Source organism: Haplochromis burtoni, unplaced genomic scaffold (assembly GCF_018398535.1).
Source record: "Haplochromis burtoni strain Fernald_Lab_line unplaced genomic scaffold, NCSU_Asbu1 Contig_20, whole genome shotgun sequence".
In the NCBI taxonomy this organism is placed as follows: Eukaryota; Metazoa; Chordata; class Actinopteri; order Cichliformes; family Cichlidae; genus Haplochromis; species Haplochromis burtoni.
Genome location: NW_024582381.1, coordinates 1,172,906 through 1,193,346, shown reverse-complemented (window position 1 = coordinate 1,193,346; position 20,441 = coordinate 1,172,906). Strand labels below are relative to the sequence as shown.

The 20,441-nt window shown below is 41.0% G+C and overlaps 1 protein-coding gene across 3 annotated transcripts in view; it reads left to right on the top strand.

Moving 5' to 3' along the window:
- The window catches only part of LOC102301290 (inactive dipeptidyl peptidase 10), a 253,736-nt gene that overhangs the window by 110,760 nt on the left and 122,535 nt on the right, over window positions 1–20,441 (top strand). Inside the window, exon 1 of one of the 3 annotated variants that reach the window (XM_005919374.3) lies at window positions 976–1,526. The exons of the other annotated variants lie outside the window; for them this stretch is intronic. Coding sequence (XP_005919436.1) covers window positions 1,470–1,526 — 57 coding nt within the window. The 5' untranslated portion in view covers window positions 976–1,469. Of the gene's footprint in view, window positions 1–975; window positions 1,527–20,441 lie in introns of those variants that run through there. 3 annotated transcript variants of the gene reach the window in all.

The window sequence follows — 20,441 nt, the reverse complement described above, 5'->3', positions numbered from 1 at the left end:
CAAACTGAACTTGTATCTTATTGTACTGTACACACACACACACACACACACACACACACACACACACACACACACACACACACACACACACACACGAGCTTTAACTGTGATTGAAACCAAGAAAAAACAGGAAAATATCTAAACACTTTTAAAGATGAAATGGAGTGATTTACAGCTTACTCGTCTTTTCTTAGCCTGTGCCTTGATGCTTAATAGCTTTAGTCGATATATTTGATTGACATTCCTGTTTAAATTACTTGTTTGATTAAAGACTTCTTTCAGTACTGAAGCACATAACATCTTCCCTACCACCCATTGCCCGCAGTCTGGTAGATGTCAGAGTGCGTGAGAGTTATTTCACCTCACAATCCCTAACAAGCTTAGTAATTCAGCAACAGTCAAACGCAGATATAAACTATTGATCTTTGTCTGGCGCAGGCGTTAGAGATATGAGCCTTAATATCACCGCCTCTCATTCTGCCTGCCCGGCTTCCATAAAGTTGAGCGTCTAACCACAGAAGCAGACCTCGCTCTCTCATAAGCCCCGCGGTGAGCTTGATATAGCGGCGGGTTCACAGGTGTCATTTCTCCGCTAAGTACTCCAAACACCGACGCGATCGTTTCCGTGCCCTGCGCGTATTTTAACAACCGGCGGCGAGGCTTTTGTGAGCCACGCTCAATCCTCCCTTTATTGACCATTTAAGCTCCTCGCTCGCCGCCATCTGAAAGGCTCCCGTATAACAAAAGCAGCGGGTTTCTGCGGCTGGAAAGCTGCCGTCTCCCTGAGCCCATGGCCGGTGTTTAACGCACGATAACAAGCAGAGGTGGGTCGGTGTTACGCGCGCCCACAACAGTAAAGAAGAGGAAGGCTTTCAGCACCGCGGACAGCTCCTGTGTGCACCTTTCAGCACATGACGCTAACACGTCAGCCGAAACAGCTCGCACTGTCTTTTTGTCTTTTTTTTTTTTTTTTTTGAAACTTGGGTCCTGCAAAAGCATCCCTCCCCGGAAACCATCACAAGACCACTTGAACACTCCCCTCCTCCTTCCCCTCCTCCATTCCGTCTTGGGCTATATCCTCCAAAATACCAACATCACTGAGAGTAGACAGGGAGAGAGACCAGACACCCCAGAGAAGTGTCAGGCTGGTAAAATGTGAGAACACTCCGTCTTTCTCGCTTCAGCAAACGAGCGTGTCCGAAACTCTCCTCCCTTTTCCCGGAGGGGGGTTGATGTGAACGCACAGGGCTGCGTTGGCTTCTCGTCACACGCTCGCCAAGACCTCGCACATATTCAATCGTGACGGATTCGTCCCTTCGCTCCACCACTCCTGTTTAAGATTCCGCAGTTGACAAGACGGCGCCTTGCCCTCCCCGCCTCTCTCATCAGACTTATTTTGCGCCGAAAACGGGATTCTGTCCGCTTTTCTTTGGGATTCGACCAAGTTTTCCCTTCCGAGGAGTTTTACAATGACAGCTACCAAGGAGCAGCCGAATCAGAGACAGAATCAACCGCAGCAGGATGAGGTGGGCAACTGGCTTTTTCTTTTGACTTCCACTTTACCCTTGTGCTTTATGTTAAACTCTGCGGGATAACCTGTTCCGCAGCCCGTTCTAGCTTTAGGGTTTAAGGTCTGCTGAGAGGCCACCGCTGTGGCCACATCCACTAAGTGAAATGTGTAAAAATTCAGTGGCCGATCGGCTCCCCCTATCAAGCAGCATCAGCTTTCTGTGCAGATAATGAGGCTGTGGCTCCAGTGCGAAGGGGCTCATTCAAGTTGGGTGCTGCACGTAGCAGCGTCGAATTAATCGTGTCGTCGCCAGCTGTGCGCGGAGCTTATTGTCAACTGTCAGGACTGGGTCACAGAAAGCTTGAACGCCGTGGGCACACGCGCTGTCAGTGAATGGGGAGAGATTGAGAGAGGAGCACTGCAGCTTGGGCGCATTGTAATTCAGCCGTTGCCTCCTGTCAGCTGCCCCCGACACCTTGAAAGAGAACAGTCCTGGAAAAATCACTTTATAAGCGTGGGGAAAAGAGCGCAATGTGCTTATTTTTCTATCTGCAAGACGCACATCAGCTCTACCTGATGTTCTCATCAGCTCATTAGCCTGCAGGGGTTAAACGTTCTCGGTTTGGCACCTTCACACAGGTGGCGTTGCGCACTGCAATGCTTTTTTTTTCAGGGCAATAAGATCAAGACTGCAACTTGACAACCACGCACGTGGGTTTGCGCCAAACCGCTGAGGCTAAATCAGCTGCAATTAATGATCACCATCAGTTTTCTATTCATCCATCAGTTTGCTTTTCAATTAAAACAAATGAACAGTTCTATGAATGATGCAAATTCCATCTGTTTCACCCCGGGCTTTCCTCTGAGAGGTCCAAATATATTCTGGGTGCTCTTAATTGAATTCAGTCATGTAGTCCTATTATTCTAAGAAATCAAAACCTCGGCCTCATAATTGAGTTTCTGTGCCTGAAATATTAGAAGGCCTCATGAGATGTTGGTGAAGTATGACAGCTCACAGTTTTCTTTGCTCCATCCTCTATACTTAAAGTGCAGTGGATACTACTCAGTAGGGCTCTCAGGCTAATTCAAAGTCATGTTGTTGATTTCATGTGTGAGCACTGACTACTCATTTGATTAGGGATGATATTGTGTACCATATGTTCATAAATGCCAGAAGTTGTTAAGCCTGCAGGCAAGCTGACTGTGTTGGTGCTTTTATGAAGGCATTTCTGGCGTGTTTAAAAGCATTCAGTAACATAGTGGTGACTTCAAAGCAGCAACAGCATGAAGATATATAAGTGTGTAAGAATCACAAAGTCAGGTGATGGTATTGTGAGCAAAAATGTCAGTGAAGTGAAGACAGTTTGAAAACACTCTGTGAGTTTTTCGAGCACTTTGTGTTGGGAGCTATTGCATAAGATTTGTGCAGCAGGCCGGCGTCATGTTTGCAAGCATTGGGGGTGAGAGTAGTGCCTTAGCTGAGCCAAAGCTATTACTGTCCCAGGCACTGTCAACCCACAGTGAGTATGTATAGCTCTTTGGCAGGCTCTTAACAGGGTAACTCTTCATCAAAGTTGCATGAAGATGCTGAGAGAATTACAAAAGGGGAAAAGACGAAGGTGTCTCTAAATAATGGGGGAAGGAGAAAAGTGGGCCCTAAGCTGTTTTTTAAATGCAAAGTGGAGGACCGGCAATTCTCTTTTCATACTCTGCCTCTCTTTACCACAGTTGAGTCCATTGTTGTTGCATTAAAAGCCTTTTTTTCTCTTTCTTTTTTGTGGTTTTGTCATTCTGACAAAAAAAGAGAAAAAAGTAAAAGAAAAAACCCCACAACTAGCCACACAAATAACACTGGTGGGAACTGTGTGACGCAAATCCATAAAACTCTCCAGCTTTTCACTTGCTTTTTTAAGATATCTATTATTTTGTCCAGAAGGATGGCAGCCAGCTTGTTTTTTTTTCCTCCATCATCCAACAATTTGCAGCAATTTGCAAGAACCACAAAAATACCTCTATAACCAAAAATCTGACCCTTCTCTTAAATATCTATCTGTGCAAAAAGCCAAATAAAAGTTTTCAAAATTCAGATACATGAAGAAAAAAAATACCTGGGAAAAGACATCATCTCATTCTTCATGTGTGTTTTCACAGACATGACTGATGTGTCGACGTTTTGTTGTTTCCAAGGACACATATTTGCTTTTAAAGGATTCTGACAGATTTTGGTTTCTCCTACAATAAAGTGGATATATATTACAGTTCTTGGCATGTTAATAATCCAGCTAGTCATTTTGATGTATGGTTATTGGTGTCTGTAGGTAGTAGCAACTATTGTCCCTGTTACAGACTGCAACTTAGTGTATGTGATAAAATGCAAATAATAAAGCTGACTTTAGAGAGGTTTTGACTTTGGCTTAAATTCTATGAATTTTCTCAAATGCTTTCCAATGCTGTTAACGTTAATGTAGGAATCAGGTTTTCAAAAAGGAAAATGTGTGCATGAAGAAACAAACAAACAAAAACCCCAAAACGAAACAATATAACTCATTCTGTTCTTCCCCATTTTAAGGAGAATGGGCTACAGCTAAATTTCAGACTGCAGGACCTTCTGCTATTCCTGGTAACTGTTAGAGTTTGCCCCCTCCTACTTCTGTGTCAACACAGCTGAAACAAGAGACATTTTTTTAGTTCTTAGAACTCCATTTTTATTATTCCCTTAGAGTAATTACTTTCCCATCATAAGCATGACATAGGTGTACTGTGACCAGTCCAAAATTAGCAATGTACACTGCAGCTTTTAGCATTTTCATTAACACTGGAACAAAACACAGGGAAATGAATCAAGGGAAGGCTTTACTGAGCCTGTAGCCAATGAGAGAAGCACTATGCATGTGATTTTTCACTCATCAGAAAAATATTAGCTTGCAATTCCTTTCAGCTTGCATATTTTAAACCAAAGCCACAGTGAAGCAACACAGAGAGAAAATGAAAGCAGGATTGGAAGAAAGTAAAACATGAGGTGACATTGAATTATCAGCAACTGGCTGGCTGTTATATCTGATCAGAGTTCCTATTAGCAGCTCAAATGCAAAAAAGAAAAAAAAAGAAGGTATTCAACTCCTGAAGGACCCCCCCCTTATGGGTATTTGTGCCCACCAAAATTCTTTGGTCTGGACTAAAGTGTTTTAAGATGCTGACTGATATGCTGGCTCTCTAAGCCATTATGTGCTGTTGTGATGAGCCGTTCTTATGCTGACTGTTAAGACCGAAAACAAAGCAGTTCACTGGGATTTGAGACAACTCTGTTTTTCTTCATTTTTATGTGTTTTTCCTCTGTGTGCTGTTTCAAAGAGTGGCAGCTTATACACTGGAAATCGTTTGTCCTATGGTGATAATTTTATGTTCTGGACTGATGATTTGTTCAGGTGCACATGATACACTGACTATAATGACTGTATAAATAAATGTTTTTAGTGATTGACCTTGATAGTCATAAAAAGCGTTATAGGCAGAACATCTTAACTATTTTTGCTTTGCTTTAAAGAGAATACATGCAGTCAGCCAACTGTGAACGGGAGCAGTGGAGCAGTCTTGGCAGTGAAACCATACAGTGTGGCCAATCCCTCTTTAGTTTCACTGCAATCTTAGAACAAACTGACTCATTTGACATTGGCTGATCTCATGCTGTGCAGCCTCCTTTAACCACACACACAATACAGGCTGACTGAGAGGTTGACCTCTCATTGCGACCCTGTGGCCAGCTCAGACTCTGTGCAGTCAGTGGGGTGTATAGACTCAGCACCTGGCCAGACAGAGTGTTCCCCTCGGCTTTGTTAATGGAGCCGTTGCTGTCTGTGACTGGGACTAGAGGCGAGCATTAGGAGAAAAGGATGCCTACCCTATTGTGATTAAGAGGTGTGCTTGCACACGCTGTGATCCGGTGGCCCGGGAAACTGTAATTCACACTAATGGAGAAAATGTCCTGGACACTGCTGCTGCTGCTTCAGTGGCCTCAGAGACAGTTACTGAGAGAGGGAAGAACAAAAAAGAACAGGTTGCAAGGGAACTCGTGAGCATAGGTGGACAAAGAAAAGGAAATGTGAAGGAGGCAAAGAAGAGGGGGAAGGTGAGAAGACAGGGCCGGTTGTGTAAATGACAAATGGATTTAAAGAGGATCACGTGGAAGATGATGATGTGTGAGATGAAATGAAGTGAAAAGAAGATGTGTTAGTATGTTCAGGAGTGTGAGGAAAGGGACAGTTTTTTATCAATTGCTATGACTTATAGCAACGATAATGTGAAAACACTGTTAGTTTTGAATAATGATGAACTCAGAAAAAAGCTTTGTCTGCAAACAGAAGTTTTTTATTTACTGCTTAGTGTCCAGCTAATTTTTAGCCTCCCATAAAGATAATTTTGTTACAGAGATTTGCAGAAGGAATGCTTTTGCATCAGTGACTTTGCTTTTTTTCTTTGTGCTACTTATAATTTGCCCTTTCACCCTGAAAAACTGTAATAAGAAGGAATTCTTCACAAGCGCTCATACGTGACAACCAAGGAGTGACATTCGTCTCACTTTTACCATAAAACTTGTGCATCGTGTTTGGATAACCTATGAACCAATGCAACTAATGGTGTTTTTCCTTGGAATGACATTCCTATCTGACTCATCAAGTGTCACATGTAGCACCAACATTAGTGAAAATTCACTTTTTTATTTGCCTCTTATGTGATAATAACTGCAGAGAAAAAAATAAAACAAAGGTGATCTAAGGAGCTTGGAGAGAGGCTTCATCAGTTCCTGAGGTCACCGGTGCCCAGAAGGGAAGAAGCCTCTTGGATGCGAGGTGAAACATCTTCACAAAATTTAAAGAAGTCCAGTCGTTTTCTTTCTACGCTCCTTAGACTGCCATGACTGGATGACTGAGAACCTACACAGACAAGCAAAGGCCTGCTTCCTGTGGGGTTATAAAGTATGCGTGTTAACCTTTGGGCTTCCAAGGTGCGGCCTTATGTTGAGAGAAATAATGTTTGTATCAGATATATAAAATAAAATATGTGAAAATATAAGCAAAACCAAATATTTAGTTACTGTTAAATGTTGACTTTGGATTATCTTATTTTTGTCTTTGTGGGTAAATTAAATGGATTCAACAAAAGGGAAAAAAAGGCATAACAAAACAGAATATTGGGAGAAGAGACTGAAAGATGCTGCTAAATAGGTTTATTGTTAATATGATTTGAATGCAAGATATCATTTTGAATAAATGGGTATATAAATATCAATTATATAAATGGGTAAATAAATGTTCAGCCCATTTCTGCATTGGGTTGGCGTCAGGTTGGCTGGCAGTGCTTGAGTTTTGCATCACATTTTTCCATCTTTTGGGCTGAATTTGCATTCAGCACATGCTGTTCAATCTCAAATCGAATGGACAGAGAGGAAGAGCTGCTATTTTTTGAACATTGCATAATCAGAAGCACTGCAAAGTGTCCCAGCCTGTGTGCTGACTTACACTCACCACCTTCCTGTCATAAGCTTGTCTCTGTATCCCGAGGCGACCGGTGCCCTGAATTAGCTGAAGCTGACACATGTTCCATCCTCGAAAGGATTAAAAGGCAATTACAGAGTTTGAGTCATCAGTTGTGACACAGACAAGGGGACAGGCTGCAGTCGAACCCGAGATAGCAGGAATTAGGAAGAGGAAACAGTCAGACCTTCTACCTGTGTGTGTGATAACAGGGTAGCTTGTGAGTGAATGGGTAGTTGCAGGTAAAGCACACATCTCAGTCACCACTAATTCACCTTTACCTGATATTTTATGAATGCAAAGTTGGATGTAGATGTGTGTTTTTTCTTCACTGGCTTATAAAAAGCCCTAAAATTTTAAAATCACCCCAGGCAACTTTTTCTCCGCTCTAATTGAGATGCAGTAAATTTGCCTGAGCTGCTCAAACCATAATTGTGGTGCTGGGCATGTGGACCAATCTCACTTGAGAGTGAACCAGAGGATTGTCTTCTGAACAACAGAGGCACCAAAAGAAGTAATTACAACAACAAATGTCCTGGGAGACACACACTCTCTCATGCAAACTCTTTCTTTCTTGCGTATTCTCTCCCAGCAAACATGGTTTAAATATCATGGAATGATGGCAGAAACTGCACTGTAGGTGAGCAGATGTTGGCTGATTTTGGCATTTCCACAGACAACAGTGGTCACGTCAGACTGTTTCTTACAAAGCAAGGATTGTTGTTTAAATTGTTGCCATAAAGAAGACAAACTCAAGAGTCTACATTGTGGAAATTGTATCTCTTTGTCTTTTGCCTGGTTACATTTCTTGTCTGGAGTCAAGCGCTATATCCCCTTTTTCACTGTTTTAGTCAGCTGGCTCAGTGTGATAAGAAGTGGACTCCAGAGCACAGGTCACACATCTGAGTCCCCTTTCCTCTCTCATAAGCTGGGATGTTTTATATATGTCAAGTTAGGCTACATAACTGAAACTGGAGATACCTCCAATTTAATGTGTTAGTAATAAATGAAGCAACATACATAAGGGAGATACTTGAACTTGTTTTACTCTGGCTCTAGTCACACAGGTCTCGAGACCAGTCAGCAGCCACCTGGTAACAATCACTTGCTGGGAAAGATTTGCAATCCCAGACTGAATGATTGATAAAGAGCGACTGATTGTAAAGAGGTATATATTGCAGAGAAAAATTTCTTGCGATTGCTTTGGTAGCTAGACGGTTGCAACAGCCGCGATCTTTTTGTGAGTTTTTGGAGACATCTTCCATGCAAAATACTTGCCAAATGATAGTGCAACACCAAAATGTATTTAAAGTAAAACTAGTACCTTTTGAAATTTGTTACTTGAACGCATTGCACATTTCACAGTTTCACGACACCTGCAAGTATCTGCTGATAAGTTGCCATCTTCTGTATAAACTAGCAACACTGCAACTGATTTCATTTGACAAAATACAGCAACCTGCTTGTGGAATATATATTTATCTCAAGTGATCAGAAGTTGCTAGGGGGCACCAAACAGTCTCTAGACCTATGTGACTGAGGCTTTAGGCCACATAGTTGATGCGTCATTGTTTAGAAATTTTCCTGTGTGCAACATGAGTGACATATTGCAAAGCCACAATACGAAGGGTACACATCAAGAAGAGATGATCAGCCAGTGCCTGATGTTGAAATATTTGCATGAGAAAGTGAAGCTGGGCTGTTAGCAGAACCTTATCTTTCTACTTTGTGTTGTCATGTCTGAGAGCAGTTGTCACCAGTGCAGGAAGCCTTTGTGTCAACCTGGACTTGGCTATCTGTGGATGTTGTCGAAGGTTGATCTGATATCCTTGTGTTCGTGTTGTTCCCAGATCATCATACTAAATGTTGTTCCAGGATCAACATTGCAAGTGACCAATCAGAATGTTGTGACGTAATACTTTTGCGACTTCGGGAAAAACCGGCGTAAAACAAAAAACTGTACTTAAGCTGCGTGAAACCGCCTCTGTCCGCCGATCAACGGACCCTGACCCTAACCCTAACCGTAACCCTTTAATAAACAGTAAGCAGAATTGATATTGTCCTTGCAACATTGGAATTTCATAAATGCACGAATGGCTTGGGGCGCAAAGGAATAACGTCACAACAATGTGATTGGTCACTTGCAATGTTGAACCTGGAACAATATTTTCATGATGGTCTGGGAACAACACCAACACGAGGATATCAGATCATCCGTTGTCGAACGCTGTCAAACATTCCAGCAGTCTCATTTCTTTTTAACACCAAACTACAGAAATTAATTTTAGATTCCTTCCTTAATTTTGTTCTCATTAATATTGACTGGCTGGCTCCTGTCGGGCTTTTTCCTCAGCAATAGTTCATCAGCCCAGCTCAGATGAAGTGCAGGAGTATTTTCTGGCAAACAAGGTTTTCTGCACTTCCAGGACTTATAGTAAGCACTGAGGGCAGTCGCAGATCGATTTCACTCTCTGGGCAAGATAATCAAAGCCTCATCTGAAAGGCCGGTGATATTGATAGCACTCTACTGATACATAGATAGACCGCTGCATCTATATATCAACTCTCCGTTGTATGTTCACTGAACATGGATGAGAGGAAAGTGTACAGACCTGTACAGTGTGAAGTGCAGTGAACACTAAGACCAGGTAAAGGGTGTCACATGTGGTTGATGTGACATTTTGTAACAGAAGCAGAACTCTAAACGACTAAAAGAAAGATTTTCAGTTTATTTCAACCCGCTGTATTTTGTGGCTATTGAGTCATGCTAACATTGTTGTGAAAAACCGATCTCTGCAGCTGTTTTAGAAAACAACAGATTTCAGGACAAGAAGTTCAAGCTCCAAGCAGCAGTCGAAAAAAACCTGATAAATGCTCCCAGTCCTGCAACTGTGCTGATTCCTCTGTCTTCTGACTCACTTTAAATTTATTGTTCTTTTTTTGTTGTTCATGTTTTAATAGAGAGGAGTCCATTAAGTTTATAGTGATGGGTAATTCATGACATTTTATTATCAGGATGAAATGATTGCTTCTTTTTTTTCCTGACCTTTTGTCTTTTGTTATTATAAATCAAGTGCACCTGTTTTCTTTCATGCCAGCTTGCACCTCCCTAAAAAAGTATCAAAAAACAAAAAAGCTCACTCAATATTATCATATGAGCAGTACTGACACATTATCAATATTTCATTCCTAAATATCACAGTTACCGTCAATACATAATAATCGTGACACCCGTAGCTGAAACACAGAATTTTATGGAGAGTGACTTTCACCTTTGTCACAGTAATTAACTCGAGAGAAGAAAAACAACACAATTAAAGCCACACACACATACACGGTGTCTCTCTCTCTCTCTCACACACACACTAGATTAAAAAATCACTGGTTAGGGCTTTGCTTGGCTTACCTAAAATGCACATCAGTTCTTCCTTTCTGCACGGATTTAGACGCCACCACAAACTGTAACCATGCCGAACCCTTAAACACTGAGCATGCTGTGTTAATTCATCGAACCATCCACAGACTTAAAGAGTAAATCTCAGTTTGTGAAGTCTGCTAAAATACACAGCAGTACTGTAAATCCATTCTCTGCCATAGATTCCTGTCGAGAAATCTTGTACTAACCTTGATAGCGAGCTACAGTAAGTCACAAACATTTTTTTCTGTCAACCTTGGAGTTTTCACAGCTCACTTACTCAGACAGACATCTGTCACACTCTTTTTTTTGGCTTGTTTTTCAAGCTGCCATTTCATGATTCAAGATGTCACCGACATCCAAAGATGCAATTAACTGCAGTCATATCACGTAGTTGTCTTTGAAGTTAAATGGTGTTATTCGAGGCGGGGAACTCGCTTGCTGTTCATAAACCCTATATGGAACATCGAAAACAACAGTGACTGTAATACACTAGCAAGTGTGTGTGCATATGTGAGTCTCCAGAGTCTGATACATCTTTTTCCTATTAAAACCACATCAGCGTGCCTCACTGTTGTACTGGGTGATGTGTTTATTCATTATGATTAACATGGGCACTATAGCTCACCGTGCTGCTGCTGTAAATATGAGACCATTAAATCAGGATTAATCTGTAGCGAAACATAGCCCCCCACAGTGCACTACTCACACCAGTTTGGGCAAAATTAGCTAAAAACTACAGCTGTTCTAGGAAACAGCTGAGCCTGAGCTCACACTCTGTGGGACTGATGATGATTTTGTGATTTGTTGACAATTACAGACACCGGGTCTTTGTGTTAAACCACTGTGCTAGAAAGTAATAGAATAGAATATCTGTTAATTGTCATTGTACGTGTACAACGAAGTTATGGGTGCTCCACGCCAACTGTGCAGGAATAAAATATAAATAGTAAAACAACAGGAGAAATGTATACAAAACAAGAGAAATGCACGCACTGGAGAACAAAGTGATTGGAAGTAGTGCAAAGAACTTGGTCTGGGTATAGAGTCTGTGTGTGAGTGGCCTGGGTGATGAGGGTTACTCAGACCATGGCTCAGATTGGCAAGGTGAGTGGGCAGGGGTGGGGTGTGGGGGGGATAGTGTTCATTAACAACCAGCATTACCAGTATAACCAGTATTAGCTACAATGATTGCTGATGCAATGCATTTTTCTGCTTCAGAAGCTATTTTATGAAATCTGTAGTTTCTAAAATTAAGATGTCCATTGGTGGAGGATGCACAGATTATTACAACAGTGAGATGGGCCTCATCCATTCGTGTAGAGGTCCCTTTTTCTGTCACAGGTAATGCCGTGGTCAAGTCTGTCTGGTAGATGTTTTAAAGGACAGTATTTAACCCAAACAACTCTCTTTTCCTAAACATAACCGAGCTGCTTATTGCTTAAAAGAACTTACAAGGGTTACAAGTGAAAAACTAAGAAGAGCATCTTGCCCTGTGACAGCTGGGATAAGCTCCAAAACCCTCATGATTCTGGGTTGAATAAGGGGTTAAGAAAGTGGATGGATGGAAATAAAGTGAAACTTAGCACAAACACTGCTGGAGACATTTGGAGCATTAGATGGTGAGAAGGGGTTCACCTTGAAGAAGTTGGCAGTTAATCACAGGACTGCAACAGACAGACAGACGATCATTCACACCTACAGATAATTTAGAATCACCCGTTAACCTAACAAGCATCTGTTTGGGCTGTGAGAGGAAGCCAGAGGGAGCTTCATGCAAGGGACTCAGCTGGCCCATCCATTCAAACCAAAGACCTTTGTGCTATGAAGTGACACTGCACCCCTGTGTCATCATTAAATTAAATAACAAAAGCTGCTGTTTCAATATAACTAGTTAAAAAGACAGAAATGACTTTAAAGCTTTTTTTTAAATTCTACAAAGAATTTTCTTTAAAAAGTGACCTCGTGTGGGAGAATGAATTGTGACTGCTTTCTTTCTGCAGTGCACATAGAAATAATGTACAGTGGAAGTGAGAAAACAACCTCTGAAGAAAGAGTCAGGCCATCAGACAGTGATACTCACTCGTAACACTAGCTATTAGTAGGTGTTCTTTTGAAAGCATGGGCTCCTCATAAAGGACTGCGAACACAGGAAGTTTTACATCTTTTTAAATCTTATCCCATACCATAAATGTGTAGCAGCAACCCAAAGTGTATTATTTGTATTCTTTTATTTTTTCTTGCTATGTGTTTTGGGGTCATAACACTGCCAAAATGCAGCTTACCCTGGTACCGTGTGTTGCCACCAGACGTATCTAGAAGTATTGATTTTAGCGTTGTGTCATCGCATTTGGCTTTTACTTTAAAAGAGTCCATATCTGGATGAGAGGTTGCTAAAATGCTGACTAATAGTAGCAAGGTGCATACATGAATTGAGTGGGTAGATAATGTTAATAAAAAATGCTCCAAAAAACACCAACAATCAAAAGGTCCCTTTCAATTACTCCAATTAGCTGATGAGATCCACAGCTAAGCTAACTATAAACATGCTTATTCCTGCGCTGAAGTTGGACATTTTAATGCTGCAGTCTATGGGGACCGACTCAGTTTAGGGAGCCTTTATGAAATCTGACAAACAATGCCTGATAGGTAAACATGGTTGCTTGAGCTGTTTGACAAGACAATGAAGGACAATGTTGTTTGCTGTGTAGGATGCTTGATAGTTGTTCCACACTCTAAACAGGTCACAGTGCTTCCCATAGAATTGCATCTGTAGCTGTAGAAAGGAAGAGGATTGTGTATACACAGCACATATGTGTGAGCGTGAAAGGATGTGTGCCCAGGATTCTTTAACCTCCTAGGACCTGCGTCCACATATGTGGACATCACATTTTGGGTTATTTAGATCAAAATACTCAATTTTGCCCTACATGGGCCTGATATCCACTTACGAGGACATCATACTGCTACTGTTCTATCAAAATTTTAAACGAGTATCCTCATATGTGGCTCTCATTCTTCTTAAAAACAAAAATAAGGTAAAAAAAAAATCTGGTAATTCTTTGTTTTTACATTCATCGGGCCCCAATATGCTCAAATATCAAAGAGAAATTAAAAATGCATGTCGTGGAAGAGTTCGGGTCTTAGGAGGTTAAATTAATTAACAAATACCATGTATACTTATGGCCTCTGCTTTCCTCCTGTAGACAAACACCACTTTCATTGTCTGCTCTGTCTTCTGTTCTGCAGTCTCAGTGAGCTCCAGTTCAAAATGAACCTCCACCTTCCAGAACCATGGACTAACATTGACAGCTGCAGTCCGAGACAATAAAGCTGGAGTTTGTTGAACCACAGGATCACAGAGGGTCGTCCTAACAGTGACCTGACCAGTCTGTTCATAGAGACACCCTAGGCAGGAAGGGCCAGAAAAATGTCTGGGCTTTTCTAGGCTCTGTTCTATTTTCACACAATGGAAAACATTAACATGTATTTTATACTTTTTAAGTCAGCTGTGCATTATGTTAAAATATATATTCAAGATTTTCTACATTTAGGACAACAGGTAGTGAATGGTTTCATTTACGGCAGCAGAGAGACATAGCTCCAGGGTCTGGAAGGATGATGATAACAGTTTAAGCTAATTAAAAATACCCTAAAAGGGTAATTGCTATATTCCACTGTAGGCATTGTCTTTATTTTTATTGTGACGGGATATTTTTGTCTTTGTGTGGCAAAGCGGGCCGTTGCCCTTTTTATTCTGTTGTCAAGACATCGGCCATCGTAATCGCCAAACCGAGAGCCACTGTAAACATCACTGAGGGTGAGATCATCAAATCAGTTGCCGCTGCACACCTCTTCATCCAACTCCCAACTGTGCTGTCCTTCCCTCTCCACCTCTCCACCTCTCCATCCCCACTAATTCCCTCTCAACTAGCAATTTTATAGCTCAGTGCCTGCTGAATCCTCCAATGTGACCCTATAGGTATAAAAACCACACAGTGCCACTTTTCAACCACACGAAGAGACAATTTCCTGCCTGCTCCAGACGCATTCAGCTCCTTGTCGACGAGCTTCTCTTCCTATTGCTGCTTAATTCAGGCTCTCCTTTCAATTTTTATTTCTCCCGATAAATGAGATTTTGTTTCTGAATTGGGAGGAAATGGCTGGAGTCTTATCCACAGCCCGGAGTGTAATGTGCCTAGGAATGTAGTCAGCTGTGTCTAATTGTGTTGAGATTGGAGATTTGACTGCTGGGGACTGACAAAGGCTTTAGTGTCCACCATGTAAATGAACAAAAAAATTGCATTTAAATGTGTGCGGAAAATTCAAAGCAAAAGGTGATTAATAGAATTAGCTTTATTGTCCTGTGTCCTTCACGTACTATAGGTGGTTTGAGCTTAGATTTATCCACTATAGCGCTCTAATCCAGATGAATGCATTTCATTTAATCCTCTCCAGGCCTTTGTTTGTCTAATAAAATCAGTCATTGCTCTCTTTTTGCGCATCACTGACTTCAGTGATTAGAATTAGCCAGGAAGAACATTAAATGTCTTTTGGCAAAATTCACACAATATAAAAGTATATTATAAATCTCCAAGCTAATGTGCCCCGCAGTAGAGTATTCCCATCTCTAAAGAAAATGACTGTTATTACAGGATGTCAAATGTCTCCTTCATAGATTTAATTATATTTCACTTCTGATACACTGATGTTTTTCTTACTGTAAACACACCGGGGAGGATGTACAGCAGTATGTGAAACAGGAGCTGTAAAACAGGATCAAATATGAAAAAGTGCATACACACAGAAGGAAACAATTTGTATCAATGAAACAGGCGTGACTCTACAACACCTTTCTGTGATAGATTCGGTCTAAAAGAAACTCTGATGATTGTGATAAAATCTAAAAGATCATCCAGGAAGAGATTATTAGCAATTCTGTGGAATCTAAATGAAATCCAGTGATGTGTTGCGAGAACAGGTACAATGACATCTTGTTGATGTTCACTCTTGTCATCCTCACATTTGAATGTACCATCATGTTGGTTTTTACCACCATTTAATTTAGGACAAGGGCTTAGAGATTGTCAGATTACAGAGAGATCCTACAACAAACCTGGAAAGGCAAGATGTTCTGGAGAAAACGCTGAAGAAGTCTGTGGTTGCTTTGGTTCCCTTTTGCAATTTCTTAGATCTCTATATAGGTTCTTTCTGAGGAGCAACACCTATTGTTCAGGTTTAAGTCTACAGCAAGGCTAACGTGACTGCAGTGATAATCCAGCTGGCCTGCAACAGCACTGTGGTGACCATAAACTAGGTGTAAGCGTCTGAACAAAGGGGACGTCTGAGTGAAACATCTTCAGTTTTCAGGTGAACAGTTGAAGCAACTGGACGTGGGAGTAAATGGGAACTACTCATGACCAATGCTCAGCTGCACACTGATGCTCAATGAACAAAATCCTCCACAAGCGGACAGCGCTATAGAAGGCAAAGCATCTAATAGTCTAAATGATTAGAAGCCTAATTTGTGTTAAATATTGCAACCACACATAGAGAGACATTGACTTACTGCTCAGCCCAAAAAGTTTGAGATCCTCCTGGTTTACAATATATCTGTCAGACTGAGTGATTCATAGTTTTGTGCTATTGTTTTTATAAAGCCTAAATTTGAAATTAGATGAAATCCTATCAATTATTAACAGCATCTCAGCTGGTGAGAGTCATTGTTGTTTACTGTTCATAAAGACAAATGTCAAAGGAACGCAGCAGCTAATTACAGTTTACTGTGTGACTTGGCGAATAATAGCACATCTGCTAAAAAAATGCAGTGAGTAATCTCTGCTGTTTTCTCTTGTTGTACACCAACAAACAAAAACCACATCACAAAAGCCTTCAAAATAAATCCATTATTTTGCTTCTACTTTCTCACTTTGAATAATTTAGACAGTATGGTACAAAACAACAACAACAAAAGGCATTTTAATTTCTGCCCAGTATTTTATACGTAAAGGTGGGGCAAAGTCAAAGCTAAACAACAACCAACTTAAACTACCATTCACATGATGTGACATGAAATGATTGTAAATGCGGCGTAGTGGTGAACATGCCTTACATGTGTAAGATCCGCAGCTGGAGACCGGGGCAGGCAGAAGCCCACCCTCAGGGGATCACAGGCTAGTGTACTCCTTGATCCCACTCGCGGATAAATGGGAGGGTTTGCATCAGCAGAGGCATGCGGTGTAAAATCAGTGCCAAATCAAACCGCAGATCCATCTGCTGTGGCAACTCCTCGGGAATAAAAAAACAGCTGAAAAGATTGATCACTTGAATCACTTGAATCATATTATATAATTCAAGTTTCAGTGAATACAGTATAAAGAAATACTCTACCTGGACTTCCTGCTACATAATACATGGTTTAGTGCTAAGGATGTATCATTAATAGCCAAATATAAACAAAGTGTAATGAAACTGTCTCCTATTAATCGATGTAATGAAACGGGATATGCAGGGGGTTGATGTCACACAGGATGATGTTAGGGATAGATCGAGGCAGGTGATCCTCTGTGGTGACCACTAAGGGGAGAAACCAAAAAAAGAAGAAGAAAGAAAACGTATCTCTGTATGCTGGAGTGAGCATTGTCAAGGTTCATTATTGACAGGATTGAATTATTCAGACTTTCGTAGGTTTTGGAAGACAACCAGTGGAGAACTTGATGTGCCGGAACTCCTGTATATACACAAGAGTAACCATTTTTAAAAATAGGTTTCTTCCACTTCATCATTAATGATTTCACTTTGCTGGAGCTGTTTAATTCTTTAATTGAACGCTTATGAAGGTCAAGTCAGTTTGGAACTACACTGCTGTAACTGATGACTTGGCTGTGTTTGTTTCATACGCAAAGTCATCTATTTGCATTCGTTTTTAATGTGCCAGAGACTGTTACATGCAGGCCACTGAGGAAGATGCAGAAGACTGTAGTTTCTTTAATTTAATGTCAGTTTATTGCAGTGACGTGAAGAAGAAGAGAAAAGACCATTCAACATTGCATTCAGTAGTATTTGGTTTCACAACTGAAATTAAAGGCATTTTTTGCTAATTGCAGGCCTTGTGTATGTTTGCGTGTTTTTGTTTTTTAATGTGTTTGGAACAGTTATGTACAAGTCACAGTGAATTAAATCAGTTGGGAGAATACATAGTGTAAAGTTAACAAAAGATCATATACATTAATCATTTGCTGGTTTCTAAAGCTCATTAGTGTTTGGAATGTAACATTGTTTTTCTATTAAAAAGCAGCATATATTAATGAATCCATTGGGAGTTTTATGTTTATATTTATTGACTGACATTCAGGCTTTTTGAGTTGAAGCAGACACTCGATTCTATTGATGCCATACTACAACTGAGCATTTTAAATGAATAAATTTTATACGTAGCTACAGAAACAGCTTCACAAAGGCTTTATTAATTGTTAAGACTTCTATTTCACCTATCCACGCAGCCTTGTTGGAAGGAAAATAATCAAACTGGTGAAAACTGTGAGAGTGGTTCTTGAAATACGAGGTGATAAACAAAAATGACTTTCACAAAAGATTTCTTTAAAAAAACTGTCCTTCCACAGTATGGTTTAGTTCTGTTCTTTTTCCTTTTACCAGTAGTGCACTATAATGTGGAAACTGTTCATGGTTCTTTTGAAACGTCATCACTAGTACAGAAAATGTTTGCTGAATATTATATATGAATCATGAGGATACAAACAACATTCTTTTTAGCACTTTTCTTGCTTCGCCAGGAACTAATTTGACTCTATTCTGCTTCTGTATTGCTAAACTCAGCACTTGGCTGTGCGAGTCATCAACCCTGTATACGTGAAACCAATATAGTGGGGATGGTGACTAATTGAGAATTATCTTGCACGGACCAAAGGCCAATGGCAGCGTCCTTGAGGGCAGGGCTAATAATGCTGAATACAATAAGATGACAACATGTATAAGCTTGCCGTTTCCTGTTGCCTGTTGGATCAATTTGAGATGTTAAGCCTCAGGACCCCAGCATGGCTTTGGCGGTAGCTGTCAGTGATTCACGAGGCAGTGAGAAATGGTATTTCATGGGCAAACAAAAATAAACCTGTTCAGATGGCGTTATTTTTTTTCTCTCGCACCGACCTGCTGTTATTGTTAAAATGGCTCAGCCTCTGCTGAAATGCTGCTTGTCATTTGTCACACTATCGCCAAGGTCAGAGTCCAGGCGAGAGTAAGCTCACAGCTCTATAAATAGCCTGACTCCTCTGACAGAACCGCATGTGCAGACACACATCTGTGCGCAGTAAAGCCTGTAAAAATTAGCTTATTAGCAGGAGTTTGATGAAGCTGGCAGGGGTCTTAATCAAATGTCTCAGAGGAGGCATTAGCATTCTAATATTACGCATTGTCTCATCATCTGGCTCAAAACTACAATGTTTGCCTCGAACAAGGTGTGTGTATTAACTGAGCAGGTGTTGGGACAAGCTTGAATTCTGGTGTATTACTGAGATGTCTTGAGGCTTTCGAGCACAGCAAAGCCAACTACAAAGGGCACACTCTGCAACAGCTGGAAGAATACTGAACGTATAAATGCAGGACTGCTAAAACACAGTGATAACCTGTGGTGTTTGTTCATGTTTTTGTATTACACATTGATATTTTTTATCTCCAACTCAGAGGAAGGAAGGCTAGGAGCAACAGCAGGGTTACACTATCACTCTTATTTAAGTTTTTTTTTCCTTGTGGACATCTTGACTGCTTCTAAACAAGCTTTATACCTGGGTCATAAGACCCTAACAAACAAAATATGGGGCAGGGAGTATTCTTCTATTGGACGTCGGTGTTGGTAATGCGGATAGGGAGTCTAAAATTGTGGATATATTTAACTTAAAACACATGACTATGCAAGCCACAGGTTTGGCATTTGGCAAATGAAGAACAAACATACTAAGCAAATACAATGAGCTAAGTGAGAAGTAAGTAAGTAGTGTGGAGTTCTCTCATATTATAGGACAGAGAAAATAGTTGAAAAAAGTCTGTCTGTAGCCACATATGAAGTGGGAAACCTGCTCCTCTCAGTATAGTTGGAGATGAAGGCAGGGAGAAGGATCTCAAAGACTCCTACATGAAAATCAATATGATAGTGGCAAGGATAGTAACTGTCCTGTCCCTCAGTCTCACCAGGAAACATATTATCCACTTTCAGTGCTGCCCTGATATATTCAGCTGAGTTGTTGCTGACATTCAATGTGGGCATTTCCCCTTTTTTCGACTGCTCCTATGGTTCGCCATAGCAGATCATCTGCCTTCATCTCAGCCTATCTCGTGAATTCTCCTCTGTCACACAAATCTTCTGCGTGCCCTTCATGTGTCCTCCTCCTTTGCTTTCAACCAAGACTAGCACAGTTTCCATCAGCACCCTGCTGGCCAGCAGCACCAAAAGTGTTTGCCAAATCATAAAGACTGCGGTTTCCATATCAGATAAGTCGGGATTTGGGTTAACAGGGAAGATTTTGCCTTTAATGACACAACTCTCCACATTTATCTGGGTTTGGGCCCAGCATCACTAGCAGTTCATTGGCTTCTACATATACAGTACAATATCTACATATCATTGTTAGATATTCAATTTTCTTCATCATCTAACTCCTGTATCAACAGCAGGAATTAGATGGCATTTCCTTCAGTCACTGTGGTAGGATTTGGATGTCCTGTGCTGGTGTAATGTCAGAACTGAATAAACACTTTTAAACCTAATTTTGGTGCAAACCACCAAACACCTTAGCTGTTGTAAGGTGTTAGCTGTGGGGTGGCTGTAGCTCAGGTGGCAGAGCCACTAATCAAAAGGTCGGTGGTTCGATCCCAGGCTGCCTCCTGGCTGTGTGCCAAATATCCTTGGGCAAGATACTAACCCCATGTTTGCCTGCTGGTGGTGGTCAGAGGGCCCGGTGGCGCCAGTGTC